General features: G+C 38.3%; 1 protein-coding gene across 5 annotated transcripts in view; it reads right to left on the bottom strand.

Moving 5' to 3' along the window:
* FAM118B (family with sequence similarity 118 member B) overlaps positions 1–12765 on the bottom strand; it is a 48961-nt gene that overhangs the window by 23000 nt on the left and 13196 nt on the right. For 4 of the 5 annotated variants that reach the window (XR_006713873.1, XR_006713872.1, XM_045483404.1 and 1 more), the window contains exon 2: positions 1824–1916. Coding sequence is in view for 3 of the 5 variants with exons in the window: in XM_045483404.1 (XP_045339360.1) it covers positions 1824–1909 (86 nt within the window). In the remaining 2 variants the exon portion in view is untranslated. Of the gene's footprint in view, positions 1–1823; positions 1917–7527; positions 7581–12765 lie in introns of those variants that run through there. The other variant, XM_045483406.1, reaches the window with a different exon arrangement.

Genomic DNA, 12765 nt, shown 5'->3' with positions numbered 1-12765 from the left:
CAGATTCTGTGTCTCCCTCTCTCTCTTCCCCTCCCCCCCCAGAACTAGCTCGCGTTCTGTCTCACTCTGTCTCTCAAAAATAAACAAACATGAAACAAACAAACAAACAAAGAATGCTATAAAAGGGGTGGGCATGGGGCACCTGGGCAGCTTGCTCAGTTAAGCATCGGACTACTGATTTTGGCTCAGGTCATGATCTTGCAGTTCTTAAGTTCAAGCCCTGCATCTGGCTCTGCGCTGACAGTGCAGAGCCTGCTTGGGATTCTTTCTCTCTCCCTGCCCTTCCTCTGCTCTTTCTCTCTCAAAATAAATAAATAAACTTAAGAAAAAAAGGAGGGGGGTGAGCAAACAAAAAGATTTCTTGGAAACTAAAAATATAACAAATAAAAAATTCATAAGGTTGGAAGAAAACAAAATTACTTGAGACAGCAGAATGATAAAAACAAAAGCAATAGAAAAATATAAAAAAACTAGAGTCCTACTCCAGAAGGTCCAATATCTGAATACCAAGAGTTCTACAAAGACACAATACAGAAAAAACTGTAAAGGAAATTATCAAATAAGAAAAAAAATTTTCAAAAATGAATTATCAGTAGACAGCTCTGAAGAGCCACCTGATATCTAGACTCATATGAAGGTACATCACCATGAAATTTCAGGTTGCTGAGAATAAAATAACTATCCTTACAAGCTTCTAATGAGAAAAGAAGAGGCCACATGACACAAATGACTGGGAATCAGCACAGAGTCCCTATTTTGGCAGAAGACTTAGCTGCTAGCAGAGAATGAGCAGTAACTTCAGAACTCTAAGGAAAATGACTTCCTCCCTAAAATTCTACACTCAGCCAAATCATCAAATCAATGTACAAATATGATAAAGACATTTGCAAATGTCTCCAAAAACCCTTCTCATGTGAATCCTTACTAAGGAAGCTAATGAAAATAGTTTTCAGCAAAATGAAGGACTACACCAAAAAGGTGACATGGTATCTAGGAAAGAGAGGCTCCAATACAGGAGAGATGTAAGAGGAATCCTTGAGGTCATGGGGAAGGAAAATGGCAAATATCAGCCATTTTCAGCAGGCCTGGAGAACTATCCTCAGCAGAATATGGTCCAAAAGGAAAACCCCACAAAACAATTTAAACTAGTAAATTACTGATGAGTGTCAGCATATCTAAGAGATTTACTCTTCTGTCACAGAGTTTGAAGACAAATTGATAGGTACATAGAAAACAAAGCAAACCAAAAAAAAAACAAAAACAAAAAACAAAACAAAAAAAAAAAACGAGAGAGACAATCTTTAATAACTTGGAGGAAAAAATGGACAAAAAACTGTCATTTCAAAACACGATTAGGCTCACCTATGAACTATTTATACAGTCATGTAATGTAACTACTAAAAACTGACTTAACCAAAAATTATGATATAAAACACACTGGGGAGGGGGGCAACATGTGAGGAGAGGCTCCAGAAGAGCAAGCCTAATCCTCATCTTTCTTAACTGGAAATAGATAAAACCAAAACACTAAAAACCAGCAGTACATACAAAGTATTTAAAAATATGAATGGAAGTATTAAAGAAATCAATTAAAAGGCTGCAGGTGATTATCTCTATAGAGGGACAAGGCATTATAAGCTTTCAGGTACTGACTTTTAAAATTATGTACATTTATGACCTGGATAAAAATAAAAATTGAATCCAAAATAAAAATAATTTAATTTTTATATGAAGACCAATATTAATTTCTGAAAACAACTGGGATGTGGGGCAAGTCTGTTTGGTAATTAACTGTGTTCCTCAGATTCCCTTCCCTTGTTTACCTGGGCTTTTTGTTGGGGGGTGCGCCATCACTGAAGAATCCAAGAATCTTGTCTATATCAGAGGCCTGGCTCCCTGTAGAAGCCATCCAGTTTCTAAAATAGATTAAACACCACAGACCACAATTAGATCTGTAATATATACCATTCAAAATAGCATATACATTAAACAGTTTTAATGAGCTGTATACCCTAAAGGTGCTCTAGAGATATCCCCTGCTCAAGAGAAATCCACTAATTAATGAGCATCCCAAACTTCAGGAACTCAATTCATCTTGAAATTATGACTGGTGCTCCATACTGTCATCTTGTTTCTGTTCCTGAAGGCTCCCCTGCAACCCTTCCCACCACCCTGCAAAAACAAAACAAAAACCTGTGTCAATTCGTGTCAATTGCTGGCCATCACTTTGTGGAGCCTAAGAAATACCTGTTATTCTCCCATGAGATAGGCTTGGGAAGATTTAGGGGATTAAAAACTACACATGGATAAGTGTGCTAATAGCCCCCAATTATCTACTTACTACTATCAGCTAAAGAAATCACTGGGTCAAGAATAGAACAATCAACACCAATTTGCTGATTGTTAGACATTCTTTGTTGCTGAACAAGTGTGTCCTGGCAGGCAGTGAGGCATGTCTCCCGAGCTCAACAGTGTGGACTCTGAGACACTGTGATAATGGGAAAGGTATGGATTGTCAAGCAAAGATGCATGAGAAATGACAGACTGTGCTCAGGTGATGGGATAACTAGCAAAAGAGAATTGCCATGGATTAGAATGAAGATTGTAATGAGAAGTTTTAACTGCTCACAATTTTAGTAAATTTGCTAAATCGAAGGACCAGTAATTCTAAAACAGCAGTATTTTAAATAGTGTGTTCACACTATTTTGTCCAACAAAAGACAATACACATTACCAGAGTTTTGGGTGCTTTATTATTGCTTCATTATCGATATTTAGAATTAACTGAATCAATACAAATTATCTCAAGGTTGTTATTTTATGAGAAAGCTTTTTTCTTTATGGAAACATTTGTTTAAAGTTTGCTGAATTAATTTTTCTGGTAAATAGAAGGCTCAGTTCCTCACCCCATATTGCATCACATGTAATGGAATTCTCTGATATCATAATCAATAGATAGGAATCTCAAAATCATAAAGTGAGTTAGGAAGCAGACCATCTTTCTAGTCAAATCTTTGATTCTGTTGGTCAGAAAGCTGGGGTTCAGAGAAGACACACAATACTTAACTCTGTAAACTGTCTCTTAATAATCATCTGAGAGGTTTGTTAAATGTATGTTTTTAAAAGATAAAAATCTATCCAATTGACTTAAAAAAGTGTATGTTCTCAAGATCCAAACCCAAATTACTGAACCAGAATCTCCAGAATCTTCAGGAAATTCTTATGATGAGGCAAATAGAAAACAACCAAATGAAATGCAAGCAATTTTTCTACAATCCAGCTATTTTGTTAAATGTAAGCATACCAGATGTCATCCTCCCTTCATTTAAATGTACAAATCATTTGTAAAAATAAATAAATAAATGTACAAATCATTTGTTAGTCAACACCTTCCCAGTTTACTAAGTTAATCACCATTTAACATACTGAAATATTTCCATTAAGTTTTAATTTATGTGAAGTCATTAAATTGTAAAGTGTAGCCTGGGCTCTAGACTGGAGAAGTGCTTAGAGTTATTAAGTACATTATCCTATTTTAGGGATGAGAAACACTGAAGGACAGAAAGGCTGGGTGCCATAATTCAAACCAAGGCAGTCTGCCTTCCAAGTTCATTCTCTGAACCACTCTATTACAACCTAAAAGTGTCCTCCAAGTTTTAGCAACTTTTTTTTTTTTTTTTTTTAAGAAGGCTTCATGCCCAGGGGAGAGCCCAATGTGGAACTTGAACTAATGACCCTGAGATAAAGACCTGAGCCGAGATCAAGAGTCTGATGCTTAATGGACTGAGCCACCCAGGTGCCCCTGTTTGTTTTTACTTTGCACACCAAAACTATCAAAAAAGGAGATCCCACATTCCAGACAGATTTACACAAAATAATTCTGGGTAATGCTTGATAGCTGCTATATGACCAGGCACTCTGCTGATATAATCATGGCACTCACCTAAATTCAGAAGCTGAATGAAACAGCTTTTTCTGGTGACAGATGCCATTTGTTACGTACCCCCTACCACCACTAATCTATATAGACTGGTCGTGTCATTTTCTCCTGGAAAATATGCTAGGCCACTTTCCCTGGATTCTAACAGATGGTAAATTCTTGGTGTCTACACCTGAATACTAAGCTTTCTTTTTTTCTTTACAAAATCAACTATTCTTTTGTTTGTTTAAAAACATTTTTTTTTAACGTTTATTTATTATTTTTGAGAGACAAGAACGTGAGCAGGGAAGGGGCAGATAGAGGGAGACACAGAATCCAAAGCAGGCTCCAGGCTCTGAGCTGTCAGCACAGAGCCCAGTGTGGGGCTCAGACCCACGAGCCATTAGATCATGATCTGAGCTGAAGTCGAACGGTTAACCAACTGAGCCACTCAGGTGCCCCAGAGTCAACTATTCTTAAGGTCCATCCTATCTACATAATTTAAGAGAACCGAATATGGCCAACGGGTCCTAAGAATTGTTACTGCAATGTTTTGGGTCCTCTTATTTAGGAACTAAATGAGAAGAAATTCAATATGGCCACATTAGATGTAATCATATACACATCCTGTTTTCTAACAGGATAACATCTTTCCTTCAGGCAAAAGGATGCCTCATACAATCTCACATATACACTCTAGTGGCATTGGAGCATAAACCGTATCCTATTTCTTCTAGAGTACTGTTTCAGTAAAAAAAACAAACAAACCCATTTTAGTGTTTACCCTAAACAACACGCAGTTACCCATAAAGAGTTTTCACAATGATTACGAAAATCTTACAAGGAATTCTTTTTTTTTTTTTTAATGTTTGTTTATTTTTGAGAGCGAGAGAGAAACAGAGAGAGAGCAAGTGGGGGAGGGTCAGAGACAGAAGGAGACACAGAATCCCAAGGAGGCTCCAGGCTCTGAGCTGTCAGCACAGAGCCCGACCTGGGGCTCGAACTCAAAACTGTGAGATCATGACCTGAGCTGAAGTCAGAAGCTTAATGGACTGAGCCACCCAGGAGCCCCGACAAGGAATTCTTAACATGCATCAACTAGTTCACACACTTATTTATGTGATCACTGAGTTTTCATTTTAGGGGGACTTGCTATGTACAACAGAGGGGGGAAAAGCTTTTCTGCCACAAAAAGACAAAGGCAATCACCTGTGGCAGTGTCTTTGTTACTATAATTACTGCTAAAGCCACTGAAAATTCCTTCAAGGCCGAGAGAGTTCAGCAAAATAAAAGTCAGGTATTTGGTAAATGCTGAGGAAAGTAACAGCAACCTCATTAACAATTTTTTAAGGCCTAAGTCTTCATATAGAACACATACACTTTGAAACCTATCAGCTTGGCAAGAAATAGAATGCTTCTATCTCGTGAATGAAAGGCAAAAATCAAGGCGAGCATCCTTGGAAAAATCCAGTAAGAAACAGAAAAGGGACAAGTGGAAAGGGGGCTGAAATTAACTTGATATAAACTAGAGGACTTGTGGATTTGAAAACAGTGAAAAATCACAGTAGCTCTTGCTCTTGGTGCTACAATGACAGCAAAATCTGGTTCCCTGAAGAATGAGAGTGAGGTCTCCCAGCCTGCTTTCTTCACGCTGACCTAGTGGTCTCTCCCCAGGCTTCCAGTGTGTAATCTTCAGCTCAAACAACTGACAGGCCAAAAGGAACTCAGGATAATACATTTTGGTATATGGGCAGACAGAACAAATCAAAAGGAGAGAAAAATTCTAATGATGGCATTTTTGCCTGGAAATAAAAAAATCTACAAATGACTAGCTTGAGGAAGTGGTACATCTCTTGCCTTAAAAGACCAGCTCTGGGGTGCCGGGATGGCTCAGTGGGTTAAGCATCCAATTTAGGTCATGATCTCACAGTTCGTGAGTTTGAGTCCTGCGTCAGGCTCGGTACTGACAGCTCAGAGCCTGGGGCCTTCTTCAGGTTCTGTGTCTCCCTCTCTCTCTGCCCCTCACCCACTCACTCGCTCTCAAAAATAAACAAAATTTAAAAAACTTAAAAAAAATAAAAGACCAGCTGTATTTACAGTAAGCTCTCCCCCATTCTATTAAATATATAAAACCTTGACTAGAATAAAGACTGGCTTATTTCTCTAGCATAAACACAGAAAAGGGTTAACTTCAGTTTTTAAGAGAAAAAGACAGTCACCCTCTGACTTGGAAGAAACCAAATCCTTCTAGTTGTGGCTTTTGGACTAATTCCAACACATCTGGTTTTCAGTAACTATGGGGGAGGAATGAAGGAAAAGATATCCAGTATAAAGTACTACAAAAGTAATACAAAAGCAACAAGCTTATTGCCAATTAACAAATTACTTTTACTAAAGTAGTTGATAAATTCAATTCTATAACATAGTTTGCACCCCTTCCTATCAATGTGTAAAACAAACTTTCCATTTCTTCCTAATAACACAGAGAGGTGAGACTGATATATAAGAACTATATGTGAGGACTGGATTCCTCTGTGTACCCCCCAGTCTTGAAGTGTTTCCTCTACCTCTGGTTAACTTAGTTTGCTCTTACTTCTGTATCTAAATTGTATGTGCCTGATATCCTCTATCTTCTGTCACATAAGATCTGTCACACTTATTTCCTGAAAATATGCTTTAATGTAGTCACTGATAAAATGGCAGACTGACACTACTTACTCTTGGTATTTTACCAAGCAATGACCCATATATGAGCAATATGAGAACGACCTCATCAGAGGTAGGGTTTCTGAAAAACTTTAAGGAATTGAGAGGTTTACCCCAAATTCTATGGTCTTTTTATTCAAGTCCTAAAATCAACCACATTGGTATTCCAGGCTCAAGAGCTCAGATGTTATTTGTTTCAGTTATTTTCAATTATAAAACCAAAGTAACACATCACATATATATAAGGAATAAAATTGTTCTTTTTCAATTTTTTTTTTTTTTTTAACGTTTATTTATTTTTGGGACAGAGAGAGACAGAGCATGAATGGGGGAGGGGCAGAGAGAGAGGGAGACACAGAATCGGAAACAGGCTCCAGGCTCTGAGCCATCAGCCCAGAGCCCGACGCGGGGCTCGAACTCACGGACCGCGAGATCGTGACCTGGCTGAAGTCGGACGCTTAACCGACTGCGCCACCCAGGCGCCCCTCTTTTTCAATTTTTTAAAAAATTTTATTTTAGAGAGAGCCAGCATGAGTGGCGAGAGCGGCAATGAGAAAGAGAGGGAATCTTAAGCAGCCTCCACACTCAGCATGGAGCCTGATGTGGGGGATCAATCCCACAACCCTGGGATCACGAATGACCTAAGCCAAAATCAAGAGTTGAATGCTCAACTGACTGAGCCACCCAGGTGCCCCCAAAATTGTTTTAAGAAGGAATAGTAAGACACCCAAATTCAAATTTCATTTGAATTAGAAGTTGGTGACTAAAGTTGATGATTTTATCATGCAAAAAATAACTTCCTTCTTTGTCACTGCTTTCTCTCCTGTGAAGCTTCTGAGAAGGTATATCCTGAAAACAAGAACACGTGTTGCTAAGAAAGGAGACTTTTTAAAAAATTTTACTTTTGAGGGGCGCCTGGGTGGCGCAGTCGGTTAAGCGCCCGACTTCAGCCAGGTCACGATCTCGCGGTCCGTGAGTTCGAGCCCCGCGTCAGGCTCTGGGCTGATGGCTCAGAGCCTGGAGCCTGTTTCCGCTTCTGTGTCTCCCTCTCTCTCTGCCCCTCCCCCGTTCATGCTCTGTCTCTCTCTGTCCCAAAAATAAATAAACGTTGAAAAAAAAAAAAAATTAAAAAAAAAAAAAATTTTACTTTTGAGAGAGAGACACACAGAGGGCAAGCAGGGGAGGGGCAGAGAGAGAGGGAAACACAGAATCCGAAGCAGGCTCCAGGCTCTGAGCTGTCAGCACAGAGCTCCACGCTGGGCTCAAACTCTTGAACTGTGAGATCATGACCTGAGCTGAAGTCAGATGCTTAACCGCCTGAGCCACCCAGGCGCCCTGGAAGGAGACTTTTTAATAAAATATTTTCCACGTATCAAATAGTACAATCATACAATTTCATCACAAATGACACAGGCTATTCAAAGAAAATGAGATTAAGTAAATCTTTAAGGGCAAGGTTTTATGTTCTATGGAGTCCTTGAAAACTAAATTTCTCCTCTGAAGACAGTGTGGAGAAACCCTCAAGGGCTTACTGTTCTTGCCAAAAGAGCACACAGGATACTGCTGCATACAAATGTAGATTCATCCCAGTTTGGGCGACCCCAGAAGATATTCTCATTACAGAGTGTTGCTCTTTGACTTAATTTGACAAGTCTTAAAGGGAAGACTTTTCTGTCATAATAAAAATAAAAACGTTTACTAAGATTATGCCACCTAATTTCCACCCCCTGCTGCTTTTTACCTCCTTGAGGATCTGACTCAAACAGAACTGAGTTTGACGATTAAAAAAAAAGTTCTATTTTGACAACATGAAGTTTGGCAAATCCAGTCGGTTAAGCATCCGACTCTTGATTTTGGCTCAGGTCATGATCTCACGATTTGTGAGATGGAGTCCCACACGGGGTTCTGTGCTGAGCGCGGAGCCTGCTTAAGATTCTCTGTCTCTGCCCATGCTCACTCTAAAATAAAAAAAATAAAATAAAAAACAATTTTGCTCCTTACACGTGATATGCTACTTTGGTTTTATAATTGAAAATAACTGATATAAACAATAGGGAGCCCTCTTGGGATTCTCATTCCCCCTCTCTGCCCCTCCCCTGCTCAGGTTCGCTCTCTGTCCAAATAAATAAATAAATAAATAAACATTAAAAAAAAGCCCTAAGTGTATTGAATGTTAATAATGATAGGGGTGCCTGGGTGGCTCAGTCGGTTGAGCATTCGACTTTGGCTCAGGTCATGATCTCACAGCTCGTGAGTTCGAGCCCTGCATCAGGCTCTGTGCTGACAGCTCGGAGCCAGGAGCCTGCTTTGGATTCCGTGTCTCCCTCTCTCTCTGCCCCTTATCCACTCACATTCTGTCTCTGTCTCTGGCAAAAATAAATAAAATAAACATTAAAAAAAAATTTTTTTTTAAATAATGATTAAGTGAATTCACGTCAACACAAGGTGAAACACCTCAGAGGTCCCCACACTGTGGGTTTGTAATCCAAATTCCATTAAACAGCAAAAACAAGGTCAGAATATAAGATACAAAGTAGATTTGTTTTACAATTACTCTTAGAGTTAACTAAAAGGAAAAGAAAATGTTCTTCAACATTAAGATAAACAAAAAAAATTACTGAGGTTCAACTTATTCATTACTTTCAAGTTCATGTTGAAGTGCACAGTTAACTTTAACAGATAGAGCAGATAAAAAATAATTGAATAGGGGCACCTAAGTGGCTCAGTCGGTTAAGTGTCAGACTCTTGATTTTGGCTCAGGTCATGATCTCACGGTTTGTGAGGATCTGTAAGTTTGAGCCTGGTGTTTGGATCTGTGCTGACAATTTGGAGCCTGGTTGTAATTCTCTATCTCCTTCTCTCTGCCCCTCCTCTGTGCTCACTCTCTCTCTCAAAAATAAATAAATAAACATAAGAAAAATTTGAATAGACACCTATCTTAGGTTAATTATGTTAAAAACTCAGTTATCAGAATGCCCAAGAAAGAGTGATTTTAAGAATAAGCTCACTTTGAATGTATTCAATTTCTTTTAATCTTGTCATACAATAAAGCTATAATGTCTACCAAAATGCTAGGCTCTTGAACTTCCCACTTAGAATGGCAATGGATTGGTGGCTTAAAGAGATTGTAATATTTCCTTTTAACAAAAAAGACGGTAAGAATGTTAAATTCTTGGGTGATTCATATACAGTCCTATCTGGAGGAAGAAGGAAAAAACGCCCTGCAATGTTTTCAAAAGCACTTCTAATTTGCAGTTCTATGAATGCATACCATTTTCCTTTTTTTCAGTGAGCATAAAGTACAGATGAACCTTGAACAATGGGGGGTACCCCAAACCCCTCTGCTCAGTCGAAAATTCACACATAACTTTTGACTCCCCCAAACCAATAATAGCTACTGTTGACCATAAGCCTTACTAGTAAATGAACAGTTGGTTAACATATATTTTGTATGTTATATGTATTATGTACTGTACTCTTATAATGAAGTAAGCTAAAGAAAATAAAATGGTAAGAAAATCACAAGGCAGAGAAAATGCATTTACAGTAGTGTCCTATATTTATCAAAAACAAATCTGCATATAATAAAACAATCTCATGTACAATTGCACCAAAAACAATAAAATATCTAGGAATAAACCTAACCAAAGAGGTGAAAGACCTGTATCCTAAAAACTCTGAAACACTGATGAAAGGAATTCAAGACAATGCAAAGAAATGGAAAGACACTCCGTGCCCATGGGTTGGAAGAACAAATATTGTTAAAATGTCTATACTACCTGGGACACATGGGTGGCTCAGTCTGCTGAGCATCTCACTTCAGCTCAGGTTACGACCTCATGGTTCATGAGTTTGAGCCCTGCATTGGGGGCCATGCTGACAGCGCTGAGCCTGCTTTGGGTCCTAGGTCTCCCTCTCTCTCTGCTCCTTCCCTTCCTGTGCTCTCTCAAAAATAAGTGAACATTAAAAAAAAAATGTCCATATTACCCAAAACAATCTACAGAAATAATGCAATCCCTTTCAATATACCAATGGCATTTTTCGCAGAACTAGATCAATCCTAAAATTTGTACGCAACCACAAAGGACCATGAATAGCCAAAGCAATCTTGTATAAGAAAAACAAAACTGGAAGTATCGCAGTTCCATATTTCAAGTTATGTTACAAAGCAGAAGTAATTAAAACTGTATGGAATTGCCACAGAAATAGACACATAGATCAATGAAATAGAACAGAAAACCCAGAAAGAAACTCACAATTATATGGCCACTTAATCTTCTACAAAGGAGGACTGAATACACAATGGGAGAAAGACAGTCTCTTTAACAAGTGGTGTTGGAATAGCTGGACATACACATGTAAAAGAATGAAACTAGACCATTTTCTTTCACCATACACAAAAATAAAACTCAAAATGGATTAAAGACCTAAATATGAGGGGTGCCTGAGTGGCTCAGTTGGTTAAATGTCCAGCTCTTGGTTTTGGCTCAGGTAATCATCTCATGGTTCACGAGTTCAAGTCCGGAGCTGTGCTTTTTGCTAATAGCAAGGAGCCTGCTTGGGATTCTCTCTCCCTTTCTCTCTGCCCCTCCCTCGCTCTCTTTCTCTCTCTCACAATAAATAAACTTAAAAAAAAAAAAAAAAAAAAAAAAAAAAGACCTAAATGTGAGACATGAAACCATAAAAATCCTAGAAAAGCACACAGTCAGTAATTTCTCTGACACTGGCCATAGCAACATTTTTCTAGATATGTCTCTTGAGGCAAGAGAAACAAAAGCAAAAATAAACTATTAGGACTACAAGAGAATAAAAAGTTTCTGCACAATGAAAGAAACAATCCACAAAACGAAAAGGCAACCTACTGAATGAGAGAAGATATTTACAAATGACATATCTGATAAAGAATTAGTATCCAAAATATATAAAGAACTGGTACAACTCAATACCCCAAAACCAAAAAATCCAATTAAAAGGGGGCAGAAGACATGAACAGACATTTCTCCCAAGACATCCAACAGACACATTAAAAATACTTAACATTACTCATCATCAGGGAAATGCAAATCAAAACTACAATGAGGTATCACCTTATACCTGGAAGAATGGCTAAAATAAACAAAACAAGAAACAGCAAGTGTTGTTAAGGATGTGGAGAAAAAGGAACCCTCTTGTACTGTTGATGGGGATGCAAATTGGTACAACCTTTGTGGAAAACAGTTGGGAAGTTCCTCAAAAAATTAAAAATAGAACTACCCTACAACCCAAGAATTGCACTACTGGGTATTTACTCAAAGAATACGAAAACACTAACTCAAAGGGATACATGCACCCCTATGTTTATTGCAGCATTATTTACAATAGTCAAAACTATGAAACTAGCCCAAGTGTTCATCGATAGATGAATGGATAAAGAAAAAGTGATAGACACACACTGGAATATTATTCAGTCATAAAAAAAAAGAATGAAATTTTGCCGTTAGCAACAACATGGATAGAGCCAGAGAGTATAATGCTAAGTGAAATAAGTCAGTCAGAGAAAGATAAATACCATATGATCTCATTCATATGTGGAATTTAAGAAACAAAACAAAGGAGCAAAGGGGGAAAAAAAAGACAAGCCAAGAAACAGACTCTTACCTATAGAAAACTAACTGATGGTTTCCAGAGGAGTGGTGGGCAGGGAGGGGATTAAAGAGTACACTTATCGTGATGAAAAAAAATCTGCATATAAGGAGACCCATGCAGTTCAAACCTGTGTTGTTCAAGGGTCAACTGCAGAATGTTTTGCTTCAGAAAGTCAAAGACCCATGCTTCTGAGCATTTTCTTCAGTGATCTTACTTCAACTTCAACCTCAGGGGAAACTAGACTAGAAACAACGAACACCAATTCACAGACAGGACTCAAATATAAAAAACAACCATGACACATTGGGAAAGGAATAGATGATAAAGAAGTTTAAGAAAGTACACAAAGATACTCTATGAAAAACAAAATTCAGAAACATGAGAAAAGATTATGGCAAGTACGGGTGGAATAACTCCAGTGATTGTCCTGGATGAACTGGTTCTTTTTAAAGCACTGTGCTTCGGAAACAAAAGACCCTGGGGGCACCTGGGTGGCCCCTTCAGTGAAGCATCTG

The sequence above is a fragment of the Leopardus geoffroyi genome, chromosome D1 (assembly GCF_018350155.1).
Source record: "Leopardus geoffroyi isolate Oge1 chromosome D1, O.geoffroyi_Oge1_pat1.0, whole genome shotgun sequence".
Taxonomy (NCBI): Eukaryota; Metazoa; Chordata; class Mammalia; order Carnivora; family Felidae; genus Leopardus; species Leopardus geoffroyi.
This window is presented reverse-complemented; position numbering and strand designations above follow the sequence as displayed.